The 26,698-nt window shown below is 39.5% G+C and overlaps 1 protein-coding gene across 1 annotated transcript; it reads left to right on the top strand.

Moving 5' to 3' along the window:
• The first annotated feature begins 625 nt into the window (after positions 1–625).
• Positions 626–18,706, top strand: LOC116324462 (caspase-12-like). Its single transcript, XM_039609034.1, has 11 exons — positions 626–681; positions 1,935–2,069; positions 8,071–8,113; positions 8,294–8,470; positions 8,568–8,787; positions 9,155–9,295; positions 9,389–9,498; positions 9,845–9,938; positions 13,900–13,957; positions 17,226–17,272; positions 17,448–18,706. Exons 2-11 carry the CDS (start codon positions 1,957–1,959, stop codon positions 17,984–17,986), a joined length of 1,542 nt encoding a protein of 513 aa, XP_039464968.1. The 5' UTR covers positions 626–681; positions 1,935–1,956; the 3' UTR covers positions 17,987–18,706.
• The last annotated feature ends 7,992 nt before the right edge of the window (positions 18,707–26,698 follow it).

Here is a 26,698-nt window from a genome sequence, read left to right on the forward strand (position 1 = left end):
CTAGTGCATATCTATATAATAATACAATTATATGGAAAATCATCAAGTCATTCATCAAGTGTAGACGTCAGTCTCTCTTTTTCACTGTGTCCAAAGTATTTGACCTTAGCTGTCCCTCTGATACACATTTCTAACTGAGTCCCTCTTGTTCACTCCCCCCCAAAACCCTTAGCATCTTTAACTCTGTAACCTTCAGTTTTTGGGGGAGGGGAGGCAGTAGGGGAGCTGTAAGTGCTAGACTTCTCATGGAGATTAAATTAAAGCGGCACAGTCAGAAAGCACCAGTGTGGCATCGACTGTAAATATGAATATCAATAATCAGTGTGTGTCAGTGAATGCATCATGTGTGCTTCACAGCTCCATCTAGTAGACTGATAGTAGAAGTAGAGCAGCTGATGGCAGCTTCCTCTGCCTCACACTGCTGTCTGACTGCATTCAGCTGACACTGAGATGAAGCAGGAAAGAAGCAGCTGATATTTGGACAGCACACATGATGGAAAGGAGGATTTCAGTTGATGTGCACATGAATAATTTGTGTTTCCTCTGCAGGCGAAGGTAGAAAGTGTGTGTGAGCTGATGTGAATTGAGCAGCATGGATCAGTGTGAGGACAGAGAGGAGGGAGTCCCTCCCTCTAAAAGCGCTCTGTGTGGGGAACATGAGAGCCAGACCAAAGCTCAGAGGTGAGATGACCATCTCTAACTGTCCATGACTCTTCTCCATGTCACAGCTCAGCACTCACATCACTGCTCCATCATTATTCACAGGAGCCCACCTGGACCATGTCATGGAATTTTCTATTAGTATTTATTACTGCACACAGGAAAACGGACACACATATCAAAAAAATCACAGGTTCATAGTAATGAGCTTTCTAACCCTTGGGCATCACAGCGCCCCTGTTACAACAGGTTTCTGTCCCAAAGGCTGTTGCTGGGCAAAGAACAACTCCCACTATCTTTACCCAGGAAGCTCCAGGCACTGGTCAACAGTTAGCACATGCCATAGTGAAACATTGTTAAGCAAAACTAAGCAGTTTTTTTCTACCAGGTTATCCTGACATATACACATACTTCATCTAAGCATACAAAGGATATACAAAAATCATACAGTGAAGTTCTATCCATCTAAATCTAAATTTGAGGGTTAACTAGAATTTCCCCATTACAACTAATTTAATTTAACTTAACTGCTCGATGTTGTTGGATGCCTGTGTTCATGTTTTCTTCCATCAGTCATGGTGTGCTGTATGTTGTAGGAAGAGTATTATTATTTAAATCTAAAAGAGTGGAAACTTTTGAAGCTTCATTTTCACACATTTGACACTGTAACCCAAAGTACCTGACATAGATGTTCATGTTTTGCTTCTTTTTTTTTTATTCACAATGTTTTGTCGCTTTTCACTGTGGTCTCTGCACTTCAGCACTTTGCAGTGCTCACAGCTCCTGCTCTGCAGCTGGCTCTCTGCTACAGCAGCTCACTCCTCCTCTCTCGCCTGGCCGCTACTTAAACCAAGTCTATATCTCCCTGTTTCTGCATACAACTGAGTTTGTCCCAACAGTTAAAGTTTGTTGCAGTCAACCTAACCTAATGCAAACTCCACTTTTCAGGTAACGAGTAAAGTAAGGGATTACTATTGCAAAAACGGTAATTAGATTATTTACCATATTAGATGGTTTAATATGGTTTCATACGGAGGTCGGTGATGGCAGTGAACTGAGTACATCATACTCAGAGCTGTAGCTAATATACTGTCCATTTCTTGTTTTTGTGTTTTGTTGTTGGAAGGTCTTGCTTTTCAGACTCAGCTTGTTAGCTCAGGTATCTCTGATATGAATCTGGATACCTGGTTTCTAGGTTACATGACAGGTCAGAGGTCAGCGATAGTAACTCAGTTACTTCTGTTAATGTGAACTGTTTGTGGTTTACCTCTCAGACTCACTGAAGTCCTCAAGCAGATGATGATGGAGGAAGAGGAGGACAGAGTAGAGTCTACAGGATCCAGCTTTCCATCTGTGACCACTGACCGGTCCAAAGGTCAACCTCCAGACTTCAGTGATGAGCCAACGAGGTCAGAGAATTGTAATGAGCTCCCTTATGTTTATGTTTTCTTGGGTAAAAATGGGTAAAAATGGCCTGAAAATGTTTACAAAGAAACAATGAAAAAACAAAGATAAATATTAGACAGTCATTTTAATTTTAAGGACAGTGATGCTGTCCTGAAAAAGAAATTTGTCTTTATTCTGTCTTCCTTCTCTCACCCCAACCGGTCGCAGCAGATGGCCGCCCCTCCCTGAGCCTGGTTCTGCTTGAGGTTTCTTCCTGTTAAAAGGGAGTTTTTCCTTCCCACTGTCGCCAAAATGCTTGCTCATAGGGGGTCATATGATTGTTGGGTTTTTCTCTATTGTACGATCTACTGTACAATATAAAGCGCCTTGAGGCGACTGTTGTTGTGATTTGGCGCTATATAAATAAAACTGATTTGAATTGAAATTGATGGGGAATACTGCAATGAATGATCAAGTCAAATATTTTTGATTTAATTTTCTATTTTGTTTTGATAGACTTCCTGAATATGAATAAGTATATTATTGACCATCCATCACTGTTAGCTGTTTGTTTTGGGGTTTTTTTTTAACTGTGATGATTTTGAGTCCACCAGATCCCATTCAGTCTGATTCTGTACGAAATAGAGAGGGCACGATACCACTTTTTTATGTCCGATACTGATACCGATATCATAAATTTGGATATCTGCCGATACCGATATTAATCCGATATAGTGTGTTTTTTAATCATTAAAACTGTTTTTTTAATATCTTGCTGCATTTTGTATAAGTTCATACTCACGTTTAAGTAAACAACAACACTAAAGCTATTCTGTTATACCTGTATGTAAAAAATACACTGCACCCAAAATATTTCATAGTTCAGCAACACTGATCAATCTAATAAACTTAAACCTACTCCATCCTCCCTATTCTGGTATTTTAAAGAGTACTTAGCAGAAATATTAAGCAACCTAACTAATAGGGTTGCAAACTCCCAGCAAAAAAAAAATATGGAACCACCCCCCCCCACCCTCCTCCTCAGGATGCTTAATCGATGTAATCAACTTTAATTTGATGGAGTGTGAAAAAAAACTGCACAGAAATAAATTATTTTTCAAGAATAATTAAATAGATTCAACATCTTTCTTCTACAGAATTGCAGACTGCACAAATGGTACTTTCCCAAAGGAAAAAGTACTATAGCTTACTAGGGTATGTTAGACTTAATAGTTACTATATACAGTAATGGACTTCTATACATTTTACATCAGATTAAAACTCTGGGTGTAAGATTCAGATAATTATTTATTAAAAGCTAGATATTTTAAATGAGAATAAGAAAGAAAAGTATGTCTTTGTGCCCCCTTTTCCCTGTTCATGCCCTATCGGCCCCCCTGGCTAAACTTTGCTAGATCCGCCCCTGCACAGTTAACAGCCCTCAGCTGCGTAGAAAAGGATCCTGGTCTAGAAAGTAATATTAAATAAATTCTAACGACAGCTTATCAAGCTTAAACGTGCTGCTGTTGTTCCGCCGCTGGTTTCCTCTTTCTGGTGCAAAGTGGGCCAAAAACAAAGAAGAGAGATGGACTCGCGACAGAAAAGCCGATCAGCTGATCATTGATCAGTTTCACGATTGAAGTAGCAGGGAGAGAGAGAGAGGAGCACTTGCTCCATATATCGGTTGTTAAGCTTAACATGGGAACGCTTTACAAACATTCAGAGATGAACTTACACACTTGCTTTACCTCTCTCTGGGATAACTTCCTCGGAGATGAAATGCTGGTTTGCTAGCGAGGCCACAAATACACACAGCCGCTCTATCACGTGATTAGTGATGGTAAATTTGATTCTTTTTACTGAATCGAGTTTTAATGAGTGGGGATAGGTTAATTGGATAATCCAAATTGCCACTAGGTGTAAATGTGCGAGTGAATGTGAGTGCGAATGGTTGTCTGTCCCTGTGTGTTAGCCCTGCGACAGACTGGCGACCTGTCCAGGGCGTACCCCGCCTCTCGCCCTATGACAGCTGGGATAGGCTCCAGCGCCCCCCGCGACCCTGAAAAGGATAAGCAGAAGCGAATGGATGGATGGATGGAGTTTTAATGAGTCACTCACCAAAGTGAATCGGGTTTTTTGAGTCATTTGAGTCACTGAGTCAGTTGACCAGAGAGTGCAAAAAATGTACATTTTCACTCAAACTTAATTTGTTTTTCTTTTAATGTAAATCCTACTGCTAAGATGAGTGATTCTTAAAGAAAACAACTATTTTATATAGCAAAAAAGAGCAAAAGAATTTCTAAAGGGAACATTTATTTTGTTTATTTTTATTTTATTAGTATTTTCCTTACATGTGTCAAATACATATTTTCTCATCTAAATGTCCACTGAGCTGTGAGCCAGGGGGCGGTAGTGCGCCTTAACATTGGTTGCCAACCAAGAAGAAGAAGAAGTAGCTGCGAGCCAGGAGGGAGGGGGTGAGTGAGTCATGAGTGATTCGCGCGCTTTATGATTCAGCACAGGAGGGAGGGGGTGAGCGAGTCATGAGTGATTTGCTTACGCTATGATTCAGCACAGGAAGGGAGGGGGTGAGTAAGTCCTGAGTGATTTGCTTACGCTATGATTCAGCACAGGAGGGAGGGGGTTAGTGAGTCCTGAGTGATTTGCTTCCCCTACGATTCAGCGCAGGAAGGGAGGGGGTGAGTAGCTCAAATGTGCTGTTAGCATGTTAGCAGAGCGATGCTACTGTGAACCGAGGAGCTATTGTCTTGATGTGAGCTTCTACTCAGGGTTTTTTCTTCCAGTTCAGAGCAGAAATGTTTTTGTTAAGATACTGGATGTTGTGTTTTTCTTCACAATTTGAATTATAAGCTAGATATATTTCTACTAATGAAATTAGTTTGCTAACAGCAACAGGGATGAGTCAGTTGCGCTTGTGAATCATGATTCACGAGTCAGTAAAGGGATTCTCGAGTATTGAACGATTCGTTCATGATTCGCGCATCACTACACGTGATGCATGCTGCTCCGACCTGCTACAGTTATGAGGCGAGTTACGCCATGTCGCAAGTTTTGTGAGGTGCTTTTTTGATATTTAATGGATCGGATTACATTTTTTATTTCTCTCCGATATCCGATCCAGTAATTTACGTCAGTATCGGACCGATACCGATACCTAATATCGGATCGGTCCATCTCTAGTACGAAATAAATCTTAATCAATAAGTGAACCTTTCAAAGCAGGGAGATGTGATAGTGGGGAGCTGATACAGTCAGTCCAGCATCCACTTTTTTTTCTTGGTTGCACTTTTTATTTGGGCTCATTAATAAACAACAAATAACAGGTTACGTGAAACAAGAATGCAACTATGTTGTTATAACCACTTAATACATGATAGTTTTTGTGTAATAACCAGGAAACAGAGCTGCAAAATTTAAAACTGGGTGCTTCTATTCAATAGCATATGAATAACCATGTTAATAACATTTTAAAACAAACTTAAAGAATAGTCATACGTTTAAAAGAATATTACATATGAACACATTAGAATCACATATGAGTGTTGAGGATCATTTTTCACAGCATAGTTTATATCTAGATAACATTACATGATATGGTAAAAATCGGGTAGGAAAGAAAGTGTTAATGTAAGACATATTTAAAATATCCAGTCAAATCTAAAAGAGAACAACAATTAGAGCACAGGATTCCACAATAAAACACAGTTCTGGAGGACAACCAGGAGGTTGGCAGCACAGGCAAAATAGTTCATGAGGCCAACCCCGGGACCGACGGTGGCAACGGAGCACGTCTGACCCTCCAGTTGACACAGGGAAGTGCTAGCTAGGCTCTCCACTTCAAGTGTGATGTGGTAGTGGGCTCCTCATCCTCCAACTATAAGCCTGCCAGAAAGGTGATGGGTGACAAACAAGTAGGCTGAAGTGCCACACCACCACCACTCTGTATTTGTGGGCACAGCAACAGCTGAGGAAGAAATCCTGCACCAATGACTGTCAAGGCTGGATGGCTGGTGCGTGGAGTGGAACCAAGCATAGACAAAAATCAGGTATGAGAAAAAAAATTTATTTAAACCAAAAGAGAGCAGCTTTTTTAGGTCTGAAAAGAACACAGAAATGAAAAGACAAGAGGGAACTAAACTATAACAGTACTGGGAAAAACTAAACTAAACAATGAAAATAAATAAATAAATAAATAAATTAAACACAAGGAGGAGAGCACGTAAACTGGTTACTAGTTTGAAGTCTGCGTTTAATCACAAGTTGAAACACATCTTGTTGCTGTGTCATTTTAAATTGGTCATGTTAGTTTTGATGCGCCAGTGTGTCCGTTGGCCCGGGAGGGTTAAGAATTAAAAAGGTATTTACTTCTCTTGCAGTGCTACAGCAGTAGGTGGAATTTTGGTTTATTTTTTAAATGTATTTTTATAATCCATTGGTTTTTAGTCATGGATCTATGAGGCAAGCCAAAGAGGCAAATAGTTAGCCTTTGGCGCACTACTTCTTCTTTGTCCTTGATATGTTGTTAAATAGAAACAAGCAGTTGCATTTGCATTTTTCAGCTCTGTTTCCTTCTTTTTACACAAAAACTACTACAGGTAATTGAGTGGTAATTGCTTAGAAATTACCACATAATTATCTTCTTGTTTCTCATTGGAACCCTACTATTACCACTCTATTACCAAGCTGTAGCAACCCCCCCCCCCCCCCACAAAAAAAAACAAACAAAAAAACCCACCAAAAAACAAACAAAGGCTCTGGTGGACTCACTATCATGTTTCATCTTTCAGACTGCTTAGCTCAGAGCTGATTTAACAGGTTACCCCCCTTTTAATATCATTGTTTTCTTGTTTTCTTGCTAACCTGTGAATACTGAAGTTTGGAGGGTGTTTTCAGAAGTTTGCCCCCTGAAAAAAAAAAAAACCCCGATGGATGGTAGACATCATGTCATGAACTGGCTGTGAATCAGGCAGGATAGGACCCAGATGCAGACTTGCAGACAGGGCTTAAACTCAAAATACAGCTTCATTACTGAGATGGCAGAAATACAAAACTAACCTAAACTAAACACAGCCATGAGGGAGCTCAGGGTGCTGGACACAGGAAACAGAGTGCTTAAATACACAAGGAATGACAAGGGAACAGAAAACACATGGGGAAACAAAGCTAAGGCAAATTAGACATAGCGAGACAGAAGAAGCAAAACTAAACACACTGAACATGTGACACAAGACACAATAAAACAGGAAAAGATGGAATGCAAGACTGGCACATGAGCTTGACACTGGAGTGGAAGAAAGGGAGAAAGGTAACGACAGAGAGAGGGAACGAGACAGACATCACGGGCTGGGGAAACATGAATAAATATGATAGACACAAGGAGGGGAATTTGGAAACCGAAGAGGGAAACAAGACACAAGGATGCACACAAATACACAGAGAGGGACACAGAGGACAGAGACACAAAGGGAACCCAAAGGTCAAGAAATTAAAGTGATCACAAGTTAACTCAGAGACATAATAAAAATGAACTTACAACTAACCAGTTAAACTTAATATATAACAGACAACAAAACACAGAAGGTCAAAATGCTGGGTCAGCTGACCCAGAACCATGGCTTTCATGTCCAGCCTCCTGAGAAAGCAGGAAAAGTATCTTTCATGATTTATTTTTTAATTTTATTTTTATAATGTGTCTTCCAGCATAAGGTAGAGAAACCCACACTTCCATGTTCAGTTTGCTTCTTTTCTCTAGTCTTTGGATTATTTTCTCTTTTAAGCTGAAGTTTTTTTTCTTCTTCCAAGTCTTGTATTAGTTTAACTTTATTTTTTGTGATTAGGTAATCAAAAAACCCTTTTTGTACACCTTCTTGTTGTCTTCCCTTTCTGTTCCCGAAGAAGAGAAATTATGTGATATACAGTGAATAATCTAAATTATGGATATCATTTGATAAACTGATGCTGTGTCATTCCTCCAGCTACAAATATCTTTCAATGTGTTTATAGATTAAACATGGCAACGTACACAGATGACATAGATTGTAACAAGGTGAGTCACCATATAATTCTCATATCTGTTAACTGAGCTCTTGTCCTCAGCTTTTTGCAGTTAATATTAAATTAAAGCTAATTAAGGGCTATTTGTAACTGACTGCATTACAAAACAAAAATAAAATAAAGTTTGTTAAAGTGATCTGAAGACTTTCCTTTAAATTATATTTTCTTTCAGATTTACCCTGTGACTGAACATTCCATATCAAATCGCATCGCACTGCTGATCAATATTAGACATTTTTATGATCTGAAATCAAACCGACACGGTGCTGAGTATGACGCACAAGCCATGCTCAACCTGCTCTATAATCTGGGCTATGCAGTGGTATATTATCAAGACCTGACTGCACAGGTAAATTCTACAGACAGAAAGCATTATTTCACTTCCACTTAGCCGATTTTCAAACTGAGTAAAATATCAAATTTATGTTCAACTTTTCTGTTTACAGGAGATTGATGAGGCTCTAATTCGTTTCTCCAAGCATCGAAAGCTCTTTAACACAGACAGTGTGTTTGTGGTTCTCATGTCTCATGGCGACTTGGGAACTATCCGAGGATCTGACCTGAAGAACTTTGAAATTGATAAAATTTATGAGCGCTTAAACACGAAGAACTGCCCTGCACTAATGAACAAACCAAAGGTCATAATCATTCAGGCCTGTAGAGGAGGTGATTATCATCTAGCCTGACATGCACCAAAAAGATGCTGAACATTACTGTTACACATGTTTTTATTATTATTACCAGTTGTATTTGTAGTAGTGATGTTATGAAATAGTTAGTTTAGTTTGTCTCATTTAGGTCAGTGTCTCTTTTTAAAGAAACAAGAAAACCATGAGCAAAATTAATTACAGGCAAAGAAAATCCAAAACTTTTGAAATCTTTAAAAGAAATTGGAGAATGTAATGAAACTAATGGTTTACTAGATGTGATGATGTTAAATACACATGATGTAGTTTTTCTCACTTTTAGTATGACAACAGAGCACCTGAAGATGAACAAGTATAGTTGTTTGCACACATCTGTCTTGTTTCAGAGAATGAAGGAGTAGTTACAGTAGATGCAAGCAAACAATCCATGGGGACAGAAAACACTGGCCCTCCATCAAAAAACATTGCCAAAGTTGGAAAAGTACACATAGAAAAGGATTTCATTGGTTTTCATTCGAGCACACCTCGTAAGTTCTCCTGCTTCTTTTAACTATTATAATAATAGTGTATAATAACAAACACCATTAAATGCAGCAAATCATGTTTCTCTTTGTTTGTAGACACCTATTCATATAGAAACCCAGAATATGGTTCTAATTTTTTCCATTACATTTGTGATGTGATCCTCACGGGGTGTTGTCAAGATGATATTGAAGAACTATTCAAAAAGGTAAGTTTGCGAGTATTTTATCTCGTCATTAACCTGAATTTATTCCTAATTCTTTCTCTGCATGTTTAACTTTTCCAAATGTTTTGGCATTTTCCTTCTGGCTACTATTACTAGTCCATTTCATACCATATTGATCTCCCATGCTCGGAGTTGGCAATGGGGCTAGAATTCTGTAATGCCCTTTATTTGTTGTGACCTGAAACAAGGGAAAACAAGAGATGATCCTCCTGTCTCTAAACATGATGGAAACAATGTCTCCATGTATCTCTCTATGACTGCAATATATATTTTCTGTAATATGAGCTGCTGTGTCAGACATCACTCGAACTTTATTTCAATCTCAAAGGTCATGCAACAGTTTGAAGATTTCCCCTCTGAACAGAGGCAGATGCCAACCAAAGAGAGAGACACTCTGACAAAACACTTCTACCTATTTCCAGGTACGTACCACTGTTGGGTCTGTGCTTCGACAGGCCCGCGAATTCAGACTTACTCCCGTGAAGACAGCAAGTCCACAACTCAAAAGGTTTTTACATGCTAGCAAGGGGAGGATCTCAGAGTAGCATCTCTGCCCTCGCTCTCAGACCACTCCAAAAAACCAGCTTCCCCTGCAACCTTTCATTCTGTGACATACAGTTTACACAAATACTCATTGTAAACCCCCCCGCCTATGGTCCATCATAAAACTCAGGCACTGAGTGTGTATGTACCTGACGAGGAAGGATCACTAAGCTAGAGAGAGTCGGCTGTAAAGGAAGCAGTGGACTGTCTTATGAACTGTGTGCACAACAGAGATGGGCAGTAATGCGTTACTTGTAACGCGTTACTGTAATCTGATTACTTTTTTCAAGTAACGAGTAATGTAAGGGATTACCATTGCAAAAACGGTAATTAGATTACCGTTACTTTCCCGTAGGAACGCTGCGTTACTGCGTTACTAAAACCGTGATTTTTTGCCAGAATGTCTCATGACAGTGACGTAAGTGAGTGCGACGTTAGTGACAACAGCTGTCTGCAGATCAACAATGGATAATATATCGAGTGCGGGAGAGAGTATGAGCATGCAGCGTTTAAAGCGTGGAAGTACTGACCTTATTTTGAGTTTGATTCCATAAAAAGTGACAAAAACATTACTGTCCATTGTGCGTGGGAAGAAAACTTCTTTTTACAGCGAAAAAAACCCCTAAACTTCCAAGCAAGCAGCGAGTGCGCTACGACTGTAATGGGAAATTCACAGAGAAACTCGTGGATTCTTCCACTGACCGCTGTGGCACACCTGCACCAGGGTAAACCTTCGCCTAACCCAGTCCTGCTTTACAGGTGAAAATAGAGCAACAGGGCCGCTGAGTCTTTGATTTTATTTATTTTCTGCTGTGTTTTACTTGCATCTATTTGAAAGAGTGAGTGTAAACACAAAAAAATATTTTATTTTATGTGCTGGAATGTGCAGAAAATAGGTTTAAATGTTAAACAAATTTCTTCCAGTCAGAGAATGTTGCATATAATTAAGTTTTTGCTTGATGCATGAAGTTAAAAGATTTAACGTTTTAAAAAGAGACATTTCCATTTGATTACATTTTATATGATGGATTATGCAGAAAAAGTAGAATTGGGCTGAAAGATCTATCGCTTTATCACCTATTCAGGTTGTAAATTGTGTTTTTAAAAAGTAACTAAGTAACTAAGTAACTAAGTAATTAATTACTTTTGAAAATAAGTAATCAGTAAAGTAACGGGATTACTTTTTGGGGGAGGTAATCAGTAATTAGTAACTGATTACTTTTTTCAAGTAACTTGACCAACACTGGTGCACAAATAAAAAACGTGCACATGCAGGAAAAGCTGTGTGCTGGTCTGGGTCCTTCCTACGGTGGTAAAACCCGAAGTCAAGTCGTGACGGATACGCTGTCGTTCAGTAAGAAGAAGTGCTAGCCCGAATGGTGGCTGAACTGGCGGCCATGGACCAGAAGGCATGGGCACAGCGCCATATGCTAGATCAGCTGCAGGACCAGTCCAAATGTCTAACAAGGGTAATAGAATGTCTGGTTGCTCAGGCTGACTCCTTATGAAGCTGCCGGAACTCCCACCAGCCCCAGAGATGATGCTCCAGTGGATGAAGGAGAGGAAGGAACACTAGGCCTTCCTGTAAGTTTTTCATGCCACAGCAGAGCCATGCCAGTGGTCTGAGGAAGAATGGTTGCCGCTGTATCTGCTTCTGTTAGCCAGGGAGACTCAAAAGGCAGTGCTTAGCCTTCGAGTGACCCTGGACCGTCTGGAGCTCTCACCCAAACATCACCACCATTGATTCTGGGATGGGTGAATGGGGCTGAAGGATTGACCATTTGCTTGCATGAAGAGATCCCATGATGTGGCAGCAGCGGTGTGAAGAAGGTGGTATTTTGGACCCAAAATGCAGACTCTCTGACACAGAAACAGACACTGAATACACAAGGGAATAAGAACAAAGAGGAAGGAGAAGTTTAGGTCAGGAGACTATGGAGGGCAGGCTGTCTGGCGTAGCTCTCCATCACTCTCCTTTTTTGTTCAGATAGTCCTTACACAGCCTAGAGGTACGTTTGGGGTCATTGTCCTGTTGAAAAATAAATGACGGTCCAACTAAACGCAAACTACACGGCAGGTTGCTGCAGGATGCTGTGGTAGCCATGCGGGTTCAGTGTGCCTTCAATTTTAAATAAATCCCCAACAGTGTCATCAGCAAAGCACCACCACATCATCACACCTCTCACTTCATACACCAGATTTGTAGATATGAGAGCTGCTTCATCCCAAGTGGGATGGATGCCGTCTCTCCTAAAAAGACTAGATTTGTTCCCAGAAAGTTTCATAATTATCTGTGAAGTCTACCTCATTCTTTTTGGACACCACTCAGACAGCCAGCAATTTAAAAAAAAAGACCGTTTCCAATTGGGGAAGACACCAGAGAAAATTTCAGAGTCTAGTATTGTTTTAACAAAGTTACAAGTCAATCCAAATTAATTTTCATGACCTCCAATTGATGTAACCATATCTCATTACTAGTGACATGATTTTAATTTTACTTTTTTTGTAATTGCATTTAGCCTTAGTCAGCACTTTTAGATTTCCCTCAATGTCGACTCCTGGGGTCCCTGGAAGATAAATCATTATGGCTGCTAGGTTTCTAGCGTCACATGTTTCAAATTAGAATCCCCAATAACCAGAGTTTGTTCCTTGGTGAGTTTGTCACAGAGTGTGGAACTTCAATAATTACTCCATCCCAACCATCAACATGTTTTTTTTAGACCCCATTCCTACAAGACTGCTCAACGAAGTCCTACAATTAATTAATGCTTTATTTTTAAATATGACAAATCTATCCTTATTACTAAGATATGTGGCACAGGTGTTTAAAGTAAGTTTAAAGTGAAAGCGATTAAACAATTACTTAAAAAGCCATCACTTGACCCAGCCATCTTAGACGAATATAGACCAATCTCCAACCTTTGTTTTTATCTCAAAAACTAGAGTAAAAGAGTCCTTTAGTGTCATTTTACATGTATAACAAAGTTATGGCCATTTTTAAAGGGCAGCCATAAAACAACTAACTAATCAGCTGTAGAAGAATTATTCATTTAAAGAGTTTCAGTCTACTTTCAGAGCTCAACAGTGGACTGTGTTTGTCCTGTTAGGCCTAAGCGACTACAGCATGCTCAGCTGCTCAGCTCAGCTAGGTACTACAGGTACTACACTCCAATGATATGAATTTGATCTATCCAGGAGATTCCAATTTGGTCATCTACATGGGGAGCTTTACACACTACAAAGACTCTTTTGTCATCCCTCCCTCCCCTCACCCCGGCAAGCAAATGGCTACAAACCTTTTTTAAGGTTTCTACCTTATGAAAGGGAGTTTTTCCCTTCCACTGTCGACAGGTTTTCTCATATTGGGTCGTCTGATTGACAGGGTTAATTTTTTAGAATGAAACTGGATGACTAACTCGTGTTAGTAATATGTAGTCATGATGATGGCCAACACAATGATAGTCATTTGACAAAACAAAAATCACAGATAGAATTAGGTTAAGACTGCAACTGGCTAAAAAAAAAAGCAATGCTTGTGGGGGACCAGAGCCCTCATGCTGCTAAAGTAAAATGAGAAATTCACTTCCAAGTATTTGCAGCTGTTTGTCATGGTCCCTGGATTTGGGCACTCATTGTAACCATCTTTATTAAATACTGAAAAGGACAGACAGAAAAAGGGTATTTCTCCCTCTTTGGTGCAAATTCTGTCTTTTTTATACACTTGGTGGCCTTGCTACTATTTTTACACAATCAGTGTTTCAGGACAAATACCTTTGATTTGCTAGTTAGAACATTGTCCAATGTTCAATGGACCAATTATGATTTAAGATGCATTTGCAGGAATTAAGCACCGGTTCCCCGAAGAGAAGCAACTACACAAGAGACTGGAAGCTCTCAGGTATGCAAAAACCTCCTAAAAAAGGAGAAATTGTTAAAAACATTTCCTCTCTCCTTAACTTAGCCTTTTTGTTGATTCATGCAGAATATGAGTTCCATATCAAGATTTAGACATCCTGTGATATCTGGAGAAACACACAAACAGTATATGACAAGCAAACAGTTTAAATGTGGCTTAAAGATGTGTGCAACATGTGATGCCAGAAAAAGTTATGACAGGACCAGCAAGTTTATACTTAAAATTGTTCAGATGGTGTTCCTGGAAAGAACTGTTGAGGATAATAGATTTCTTACTGCACATCGGAGTACAGAAGACTGGAGTTTGGGATTGCTTGCAACGTTATAATATGGCAGTTGCCATATGTGCAGTGTGTTGGTATAGTTTTACACTGGCGTCCACAAAACAAACAGACTGGTTGGGCAAACTTCCATGCGCCCTCAAGTATCCGCAGTATCAAGAAAACCGCATTGTTTCTCCTGTATCCGAGGTTTGACTAACAGACAGACTCTCCTTTCTCGCACATTGGCATAGACTTTCCCAGGGAGGCTGAGGAGTGTGATCCCCTGTAGTTGGAACACATCCTCTGGTCTCCCTTCTTAAAAATGGGGACCACCGCCCTGGTCTGCCAGTCCAGGGGTTCTGCCCCTGATCTCCATGCAACATTGCAGAGGCGTGTCAGGCAGGACAGCCCTACAACATCCAGAGCCTCACCTCAGCCACACCAGCGGCTCTGCCACCAAGGAGTTGTTTAACTGCCTCTGTGACCTCATGCCCGGAGGTTGGGGGGTCATCCCCAGACTCTGCTTCCTCCACGGAAGACATGCCAGTGGAATTAAGGACGTCCTTGAAGTATCCCTTCCACCACCCGACAATTTTCTCAGTCGAAGTCAGCAGCAGTCCACCTATACACAGTGCAGGTAGAGCACTGATTTCCACTCCTGAGTCACTTGACGGTTTGCCAGAATCTTTTTGAAGCAGTCTGAAGGTCTTTTTCCATGGCCTCTCTGAGCTCCTCCCACATCCGTGTTTTTGTTTGAGCCACTGCTCACACCGCGTTCTGCTTGGCTTGTCATTACCTGGCAGTCGCCTCTGAAGTCCCACAGGCCAACCAAGCCTGAATGGACTCCTTCTTCACCTCTGGTGTCCACCATTTGGTTGGGGGGTTACCACCACGACAGGTGCCAAGCACCTGGCCGCAACTCAGTTCAGCAGCTTTGGCAATGGAGATGCTGACCATGGTCCATTTGGAGTATGGTAACTTGGGGATATAGTTCTTATCTTCCTACTTTCCTCCACACAAGTGGACAAGGCTGAAGCTGTACCATGTCCGAAAACACAAAATTCAGATATTAGCACAGGCCATTTTACTACTCAAACATTTCTCATGATGTTCAAACTTATCATTTAATTTATATTTCATTAAGAATGAAAAGGCTTTTTTATTAGGGTTACGGAAAACCACTTTTTTGGGACTTTAATCCTTTTTAATAACATAAGGCTTAACATTAAGACATATATTAAGACATTTTATCCCTTCACTTCGATCTCTCTTTATCCCAGTCACACAAATGTAGACAGATAGTTGATAATAGTTTCTAATGTGCTGATTGGAATATCATGACAGAGGCAGAAATTTCTCTGTGTGCATGTGGACAAATACAGCATGCACAGGTTTCAGGTAGTATTACAGTTTTTCTCAGTTGCTTTGGTGCATTTCTCACAACAGAATTGATCTCTGCACCACTACTAAGGCTTTTCTCAAAACAATTAGTGCAAACTGCAAAACATGGTGGATAACTTGCAAAAGTGAGTCACTTCATCAAAAAGAAAAGTCAGTTGTTCAAAAGCAAGTCAGTTGCTCAAAATAAGTAGTCAATGCTTCAAAAGCAAGTCCCTTAATCAAAACAGATAATATATTCATCAAAAGCAAGTACTTATATCAATCAAAGTGTCAGGGCTGTCACAATTACAAGTCAGTACACCAGCACCTTTGGTCACAAAATCAAATGGTTTGAACATGTTCTCATTGTGACGGATTTCTTTGTAGGTGCTTCCCAATGACATGTCAAGTCTGAAAACCATAAATTGTAAAGGAAACTCAAGACACTTCATATGCACTCTTGATAATATTCAATTGAAACTGTGCACAGCATTGTGCAACTGGGGAAATACAGTAAATCAAACATTTTACAGCAAACATAAACTCACTTAGACAGTAAACCTTACTGCAGTAGTTATGAAACAAAAAAACCCTGAAAAACAGACACTGCTGCATATCAATCATTGATATCTAGACGCTCCCGTCTGTCTGCCCACATATTTGCATCAACATCACAGCGAATGTCAGCTCTATCGATGCATCGGGGAAAGTATCGTCTGGAGTGTCGAATCCACCCTCTGCAGGACTCTGCTGTGATGTCATCACAAGCTTTTGTAGATTCAGTATGCACCTCATGCCAATCCTGTCTGTTGGTTTACATTATATATATACTTGTAGAGTAGGGGATACTGTAACGCGATTCACCTATGATTGGGTAGAAGAGGCTTTTCATTGGTTGCAAGTAAGAGTAACACACACCAATTTTCATTAGTGTGAGATAAGGTTCACCTGAGAAAAGTAATTTATGGAGATTTTCATGGAAACTCCTTAAAAATAGGGTTTTCAAAATGGGTGTACAAATTGTTTGACAAGATGTTCAACAATTTTGAGTGCACTGACACAAGCAATGAAATGAACACTATTAGTTGTATGGACAATGACTATTCAGCCGGTACAAGTATAAATAATTGTGACATTCATGATGAAAGCAAGGAGATAGTGACCATTCTTTAGATATTTGTACTTACTCAACTGCTTCATGTCCAAAGGCATTTGACTTTGGACGAAATGAACATGAAACCGCCACAAGGTTGTGCCAAAACGACTACATGTTGTGGAGGTTGAACTAACTGTTGTGCAAAGTGTAATTCTGTTGTGAGAAATGCACCAAAGCAACTGAGAAAAACTGTAAAACACATTAAAATGCTGCACTCACTCAAAGGTCAGAAGTCATCTACAGTAACCACACTGACACCAAGAGGAGAAAACAGCTGGCAGCAAAGGCAGGGAGGTGTCCTTTTCAGCTTAACAGAAAAGGAATATAAAGATAATGAAAATGTAGGACTGTTCCTTTATCAGTGTCTAAAAGTATATGTATGAGAGCGATGCAATGTCCATGTGTGCATGCTGAAAGAGGCTGTGCTGGTCTGACCCCCCTCCTCCTTTCAGGGTGGAGCCTGCTGGGGGGCAATGGTTGAGACCAGGTCTGAGGAAGTGTAAGTGTGTTTTTAATGTGATTCATGAAAACAAAGCAGCACACATTCAACCATCTTCAATCTGTCACATCACTCATTCACATCTCTGATGTCAAGAGTCATCATCAAAGTGTCAATCAATGAACAGATGATGGATCAATAACTGCAGCTGGATTGTGTTTGTTCTCTCCATCAGATTCCTGTCAACTCACAATTGACACAAACACAGTACACACAAACCTCCAACTGTCTGACAACAGCAGGAAGATGACATATGTGAAGGAGGTTCAGTCATATCCTGATCATCCAGAGAGATTTGATTTTTATCCTCAGCTGCTTTGTAGAAATGGTCTGACTGGCATCTGTTACTGGGAGGTCGAGTGGAGAGGACACATTTTTATATCAGTGAGTTACAGAAGAATCAGAAGGAAAGGAGGCAGTAAAGACTGTAGGTTTGGATGCAATGATCAGTCCTGGAGTCTGAGCTGCTCTGATGATGGTCCTCGTTCTGTCTGGTATAATGGAAAAAGAACATCCATCTCCTCCTCCTCCTCCTCTGTCTCTAACAGAGTAGCAGTGTATGTGGACTGTCCTGCTGGCACTCTGTCCTTCTACAGAGTCTCCTCTGACACTCTGATCCACCTCCACACCTTTAACACCACATTCACTGAAACTCTTTATCCTGGGTTTACACTCTGGCCTGATAGTCCTTGTTCCTCAGTGTCTCTGTGCTGAATTGAGTGTAAAAGTGTCCTCCTGTTAGAGAAACACTCTGACTGTTGAACAGATAGTTCAGTCTGTACATGTCTGTCTCTTTCACTCACAAACACGTTTTCAGATTCATGGATTCAATCAGTTGATGTTTTAAACTCTTCTAAATGATTCCTTGTAAACCTCTTCCTCTTCAGTCCTTTAAAGATGGAAGCTCCCATTATTCCAGGATCCACATGTTGTTTTTCTGTCTTTTTCCACTCAAAGCTTCACAGAAACAAAAGATCTTTCAAAAAAGGTACGACTTTGGTAAGCTATGAAGATGCACACCTTGATGAATTGTCGGAGCATTATGGCTACCGTAGTCAGGAGTCTCGAGGATCAATCCGGGTCCAAACTCTGCTTCCGGTCCTTAAGTTGAAAAAACACTGCAGCATCAATGAGAGTTCAAAACTGTCTAAATTCTTTCATGTTTAATAAAATGATCAGCGTCTCTGCTTTACCAGGTGCAACAACTAAGTTTAACTATCAGGCTGCCCCTCCCTCGGCCTGATACTGTTTTTTTCTGTTAAAAGAAAGTTTTTCCTTTTCACTGTCACCAAAGTGCTTGCTCATAGGGGGTAAAATGATTGTTGGGTTTTTCTTTACATGTATTATTGTAAGTCCTACTTTACAATTTGAAGTGACTGTTGTTGTGATTTGGCGCTGTATAGTTAAAATAAAATGAAATAAAATAAAATTGAATTAAAGACTGTTGTATTAATCATGCTTTTCAGTTTTAATGTAATAAACATGAGACTGTTTTATGTATTTGCAACTCTTTATTACAATTCTTTTCATATAAACACTAGACATTTGAAAACTCGTTAAACTATAACTGTGAATAACTGTTGTCCATTTTTTTCTAATCTATAATTGCCCGTTTTTCTAAAGATTCTCAACAATACACACACACACAAAAAAAATCTTTCTCTCACTATTCACACTATTTTCTATAATTTTTGTGTCACATTTTTGTGTCAACATAGAGACTTTCTCCACTTTCCAGGAGTACCTCCAGTTTGATGGACATGTCAGTAGTGGCCACACAGTACTGATATGGACCTGGGCCCTGTCCTCCTCTTTTGTCTGTCGATACATGACAAGTAATTATTTAGCCTTATAAGCGTTACTTTTTTCATCCACAAACAAGAAAAATATGTTAATCACGTTTTCCCACAATCACCTAGTCACAAATATGAAGACATTACATTATGTTATGTTATGTTATGTGCGTGTAACATTATATAATATATACAATATCATGACATATTGTCACCTAAAGTAACAGAGCATCTCTTTACATTTCAAATCGTACAATTCTAAATATTTAGTTAATCTCACATTTCTATTGCAGGTTGGCACCAACCAATGTTCCCTCTAATTTTTCATGTGTCTGAGCGAACACACAAACTCTCTGAGCGTCCCTTGGACCACTGTGAGCAACAGCAGACGTGTGCACTGTGGTCACGCCAGCATCGAATCCATACACGTTACATGGTTTATTAAAATAATCAAATTACACAATTTACATTTATGTTAGACTACTTTTAATTAACTGCTTTAGCCCACTTACAATGAAAAAAAAAATCTTGTTCATGACCTGTGTAGTATGTTAACACTATTGGAAGTAAAAACAACTTGAACTCCAATTTTGAAAACATAATTTTGTAAAAAAAAAATTTATAAAGCTCTGACTTGTATTATGAGTCTGTGGTCTGGGAGAGAGTCCTGTAACTCTGTCTGCAAAATACAGTGAATAATGACCAATGTTGGGCAATTAATTATATAGTTACTTCTTCAAAAAGTTTACTGAGTTTTGCAGACAACAAAGTTTTACGCAGCTGTTTACCTAAAATGCAGCCAAGGCATTTTTTTAAAACAAACATTTCAAACTATTTACAGAACAATCAGCTGTTCTGCATCAAATCTGATGCCACACAAATTATTTGTGCCACTCCAAAAAATAATTTCTGTCCACTATGAGATAAAGGAGAACAACAGCCTGATACCTGCAGGCCTGACAACAGGAGATGTATCACTCCTGTAACACCTGTAACATTCAGCAGTCGCCTCATTGTTCTGACACACACAACAAAACTATTGACTACACTACACACTAACTACACAAGATTTGCGCTAAACGTCGCAAATCTCTCACATCTCAAAACACCACCGTCACTCATAAAACTTCCCCCCGTTTCTTATCAACTAAATGCCTTTTTGCCATATAATTTTTTGGTTGGTTGACATGGTACATTTTTTGACCAATAGGAAAGAGTGGGTTTTTTTGTTTTTTTGTTTTTGCTCACAGCCGGAGAGTGCTTTCAAGCGTTTTCCTTATAAAACGCTGTTTTTACTGTTTCTTCCCGCAGTAAATATAAACAAGAATATCATTCAGGAAGAAAACCAAACATTGCACATATTTTTATCATAACTCTGGTCTTATGTGGCCTATCAACACAATTTAAAAACTGGTATAAACTCCACACTTTTCCCGTCAATTGTTCCGTCTGTCCTGCTCACATCTCCAATGGTTGTACACGTTGTCATTAATGTAGCTTCACTCCACATCATCCACACCGCTTTTCTAGCGGTGTCGGGACATTAGGACGCTGTCATAACGTTGACAGGCTATATACGAATGTGAATTGCATTATTGGCTGGACTATGGGATAAGTTGGCATCGTTCTAAGTGCCTTCTTTATACCTCAGTCTTTGTGAATGATGTCATGTGCAGCTGTAAGCAGAGTGATTCAGCTTCACATGGGAGACCTTTATGTGGTCTCCCATGTGAAAGTGGTGAATGGCTGCCTCCCTCCACAGGGACACTGCCATGGTTTAATCATCCTGAAATCACAAACATGATGAAAGATTTATTCATCAAGTAAAGCCACTCAATACCAAAATACAGCCCAGAACCTAATACAATGTGCTCCTCTACCACCAACCTTTAAATATACAAATGAATTTTACCACTTTCAGTATCCTACTACAGTTGCACCATTTCCTGCGTTAGCTGCAGATTTGTTATGGAAATTTCTTGTTTCCTTGACATCACCTTTCTAACTGCTGAACACCAAAAAGTCCATTAAAATATAAAGGGATTGTATACATCTGTCACAGGTCTTTCTTTCTTCACTCTGTTTATATTCTGTTGTTATTGGGTTTTTTTTTTTATGTATAATATATATATATATATCAGAATCTAGAGCTTGTATCAAAAATTTTAGACCTAGGTCCTTCCATTTCAGAATTATCACAGGTTTACTCATATGCTCACTGATCTACTAGGTGTGGAAGGATATTGGCAGTAGCAAACTCTGTATGAGTAAATAAGACCTCTGCCCACACAACACACAGGACCACAGATGTATGAAACAGAAAATTGGCTTTATGTAAATATTTTGTTCAGTACCATTTATTTTTGGTTTAAGTTAGGAGTACCTTAAAGTAAAATAAATATCTCAAGTATACCACAAAAATAATTGAAACTACCAAAATGGATATAAACAACGAAAAACAAAATATTTCGACACCCCCAAAGAAAAGGAAAAATAAGGAAATGTGGTACCCCTGCACTTTTTTACTGGTTGTCAACCTTCAATTCCTTATGACATCAGATTTACTAAGTTATCAGGTTATCTTGGTCCAAGAACAAAGAACAAGTCTCAGTTGGAGAAATGTACCAAAGCAATTAATAAGGTGGCTCTCAGGTGGACTTTTGTTTTTTGCTCCTACCGCCCTTCTGGTATAGTAAACATCCACATGTTGACGTCCTGACATGCAGAAGGCATCCTGGCACACGATGAGGCAGTTCCTCACATGGCACAGACAGAATTGTACCTCAACACCCCCCACCCTGGAAAAAAACAAAAACAGACAAACCAGTATAAAAAAACCCCAGTCTGCACACAAGTATGTAGAACATTAGACTTCCACAACTCTTAAACGTCTTTTTTTCTTAATGCCCTTGTTTCTCTTTAAATGATATAAAGTAGTATAATATAAACTAGTTGGCCGCATCACTTGCAGTTGCAGTTACAGCAACAGCCACTTAGTTGCCCGTAGCTGAATTAGCAGGCCGGGAAGAAACAACAAAGGGCTAAACACTCATAACAGCCAATATAAAATAGTGACATCATCGCAATACTATGAAAACACATCACAAGCATTATTGAACAACATTTTCAGACTATTCTGACTGGTTGTTTATTTTTCCAGTGCATCGAACTGCAATGATAGTCCTAATTGAGCTAAGCTAACTCACCAGAATAGTTGGAAAAGTTTGAGGTAGGTACTCGTTTCTGGTTCACCGTTATCGGTGTTAACATCTCTCACAAATATTCGTGGAAAACTCTCTTTTTCAGCAGACGCTTTACCGGTCCATCATGGTGAAGATGGAGCAAAGAGTAAAAGCAAAGCTCTCAATTTACCGGTCGATCGACATCCCTACCATCACCTATGGTCACAAGCTCTGACTTCTCTGTTTACGCTGCTGCCCCCATGACCCAGCCCTGGATAAGCAGCAGAAGATGGATTGATGGATACTGGCAGTGCCTCCAGCTTGCACCACTGTTGGCGCTATCTTTCAGACCACTTAGCTAGTTAGATCAAATTCAAATGCAATACATAATTCAATCAAATCATTTATAGAAACTAGAAGTTTTTCATTTAGTTAAGTTAAATCTAATTAGTCAGAATTTTCATAGATGCTGATCAATGCACAGATTTTACTGTGTAAAAACAGGTATTTGTTCTTTTAAATTTATTTGTTTGTGTGTTTGACTTTAAATGCTCCCTGTGCCTCCCCGGCCAGCCCAGTGTGGCTACAAGTGTTTGTTGTTTTGCTCTCTATGCTCTCCTCACCTTGCTCTCTCTCTCGCTTGCCTATCTGCCTCGGCGGAGCTCAGATTGGGCTCCCACCCTTGGCCTACTTACCTGCAGCTGATCACCGATGATTTGCAGTTGATCTCTGGGTCTTCTTAAGGCAGGGGCTCTGAGCTACTCGTTGCTGGAATATTGAGTAACTCTCGTTAGTATTGCCTGGCTCTATAACGATTCTGTTGTTCCGGTGCTTGCATTCGACTAACCCTCATCTCTGTAAATAGGTTTATCTGGATCTGCCCTTTTTGTGACTCCTGGACCCCGTGAGTGAAAGTGAGCTGCTTGTGTGGAGATTGATTGGACGAGGAGCGGAGCGAGTACAAAGACGTGTTTTCCCAACCTGTTGACCCCCGGGACCCTGGTGTTTCCCCCCCTTCACGTGTATATAGCGCACCAGTGTGATTAATAAAGAACTGTTTGAACCATGCTTTTCATTCCACCGCCATGACAGGTTTAGAGTAAAGTTCACTTTTTTACATGAAACATTAGCTGTGATGTGAACAGACTCATCCCAGCTCAGCTCTGACAAACCCAGACTGCTTGCTTTGTTTGGAGTAAGAACAATGCAAACATTCAAAGTCAGCATGTTTCTCTGTTTCCGGTCTATATATCCAGTCACACTTTCTACCTTCACCTGTGCAGTAAAGACTGAAAGCAGAGCTGAAACCAACCATCCAATCAGTGAGCAGCATCAACACCTGAACTTCATTCAAATGTGGTAAAAGCTGCAGGGGCAGTTTGCTCTCAGAGTAAACTGTCTAAGGGTGATGAACCTTTCCCAGCATGCTATCACTATAAAGCCTCACACACATCTTGCCAAAGCATCTCTGGTTGAAAGTATTGTGGACTTTTTGGACAACATGCAGGGCAGTCCTCATGTCAGCGGATGCAGAGTGTCTTGCTTAATAGAAAAATAGATTAATAGAAAAATTGAAAGTTCTGTTTAAATTACTATTTCCAAGCACTTCTTTTCACTGTAACTCATTAAATACAGTTCTTTATATCCTTAAACGTATGTTTCCATGCAATTACAACCTAGTACGCCATTTCCTCAAAAATTAGTAAATTAAACATTTTTAAAATAATCTGTTCCTAGTACACAACAACATTGATACGATTAATGTCAAATATTCTTTTATTCTCCTCAACTCAAACACCAAACAGTATACTCAGAGATGGGTAGTAATGAGTTACATTTACTCCGTTACATTTACTTGAGTAAGTTTTTGAAAAAAATATAAGGGAGAACGGGGATAGTTGTAACGTGGGTCAGTTGTAACACTTCCAATTTCTGCAGTCAGGGTTAAGTTTCAAGTGATGTGATTCATCCTGTACATGGCCAATTCAGTTCTTCTATCACATGTGAAAAGTTAGCACATTTTGGCAAACACAGACAATTTAAGAAGAAAAAAAGTAATTTGTATGCCAAAAAGTAAATTTTGTTTTTTTCAATTTCTAGTAGCATTATCTGCTTTGCAGGTAAACAAATCAAACTTAAATTATGTTATTTGTTCGTCTATGGGGATATATTCTGTTTAGGTCTTGTTTTAGCCATTGGCTGTAATCTTAGCTAGTTCATGGCTATAGGAGTCTGGGTCAGTTGTAACAGCAACAGTCTGGGTTAGTTTTAACAATAATTCAAATGTTACAACTTACCACACTATTACTTTAACTTATTAAACAAGTTGGGGCAACAACATCAGCAGAGAGAGGTTCACTGTTCACCTTTGTATATGCGGTTAATGCCATTGGTAATGCAATTCCTCCAATGTTTGTGTTCCCACACATACATTATGCAGACCACTTTGTCAGAGATGGGCAGTAGGAAGTATTGGTAGTGCATTTGTGAAGAAGAAACGGTACTTTTACTCTGCTACATTTGGCAACATGTGTGATTAATTTCACACATTAGATAATACTGCTAATAATGGATCATGCCGCCAGTGGGGTTTCCTGTCATGTGACTTCATGGCCACATCTGGCCCAAGCGTTTTAAAGTAGCGGACACACGGAAAGAAGAAACACATGAAAACATGGCAGCTGACTCTGCTAGAAATGAAGAGGACGAACACCTTTGGCCTCATATACAAAGATTGTTTCACTTGAAAGCAGTACAAAATAACAGCTATGTCTTCAGTGTCAGTTTCTTCAGTGCGAGCCAAAAGAAACCGAATTTTCAGCGTGAAAAAACTAAACTCATGTAACCTGAGGAAACGTGTTATGGTAAGTTTACTCTAAATATCTTTTTAGCTGTGGTTAGTTGGATGTCAGTCTTGTGTTACAGCAGCTGTGTCGAGCTCGAGCACTGAGTTTGATTAAACTAAACTAACTAATCATGTCATATTTTCGGCACTACGTTATATTGGGATACATTTGTGGGTGTTCCTCTCCATAGGTTGATTCTGTTCATCTGGACATAGCGTTTTTATCTGGACGTAGCATTTTCAGTGGGACGTAGAGTTTTCTCCCACTGAAAACGCTACGTCAAGATGAACAGAATCAACCTTTGGAGATTTACTAACCTGGATAATTGAGAATGCATCAAGACGTTTTAACCCACTTTGTGGGTGTTGTTTCTGCAGCTTTTAACTGCTCGCTGGTTAGCTAGCGTGAGCTATAAGTTAACAGCTAGCCTGGTTAATGAAGCTAGAGTTCCACGCACATGTAAACACAGCTCGTCTCTACTGCTTTAACTGTTAAATCAGAAGGCAATGCTGCGGGTGACAGGGTTTATTATGTGAAACGGCAGCTTGTTTAGTTTAAACAGTCTGCGTTAAACTGGGCATACACTGTGTGATTTTTTTCAGTCACGTTATTCAGCTCCTTCTCAAACTGTACGATTGAATCGCAGGGGTTAGAAGTCTGTAGGTCACGATGCAGGGTCTCACACCACCATGTAAACCTGAATTTTTATTGTATTGAATCTTTATTTTGAACTTGTTAAAATAGAATATGCGGTACATTCCCTTCCCACTGTCGCCAAAATGCTTGCCCATAGGGGGCCATATGATTGTTGGGTTTTTCTCTGTATCTATTATTGTACAATCTACTGTACAATATAAAGCGCCTTGAGGCGACTGTTGTTGTGATTTGGCGCTATATAAATAAAATTGAATTGAAAATTGAATTGAATTATACAGCCTGACGCGACCTAAGTGCTCACATTGTGCGTCCATAACATGAAGCTTTTCATAAAAATCTGTCTCTCGCTCTTCCTCTCTGTCTTTCACTCACACAGACACACATGAACACACACACACACACACCACCACCACCAACTTTGCTAAATTGCTAATGAAAAACATTGGCCAGGCAGCTGCAATTGAGCAGCAATACCCATCCAACTCTTTTCACGGTTGTTGTAGTCGTGATAATTTGGAGGCCACATTGAAAAGCCCTGGATACGGAAGCAAAGAGCTGCCACCCAGGCAAAAGAAAAATAGAGCTATGTCACATTATAACCTGAAAAGTTTATTGTTTTAACAACATACTTTTTATGTTTGTACAATATACTATCATGTTATTACAATATACATAATTATCACGTTCGTACTATATAATATTTATATTGTACGAACGTGAAAAGTTTTTTGTTATAATGTGATAATCATGTACATTGTAATAACGTGATAGTATATTGTACAAACATGAAAAGTATATTTGACTTACATGATAGTATATTGTTAAAACAATAAACTTTCTACATTATAATGTTATATACTTCTATTTTTCTTTTGCCTGGGTGGCAGCTCTATGCTTCCGTACTTGGATGAGCTTGCAAAAGTTCAACAGGTTGTGCGTCCATCGCTT

This window comes from Oreochromis aureus, linkage group 3 (genome assembly GCF_013358895.1).
Source record: "Oreochromis aureus strain Israel breed Guangdong linkage group 3, ZZ_aureus, whole genome shotgun sequence".
Lineage (NCBI taxonomy): Eukaryota > Metazoa > Chordata > Actinopteri > Cichliformes > Cichlidae > Oreochromis > Oreochromis aureus.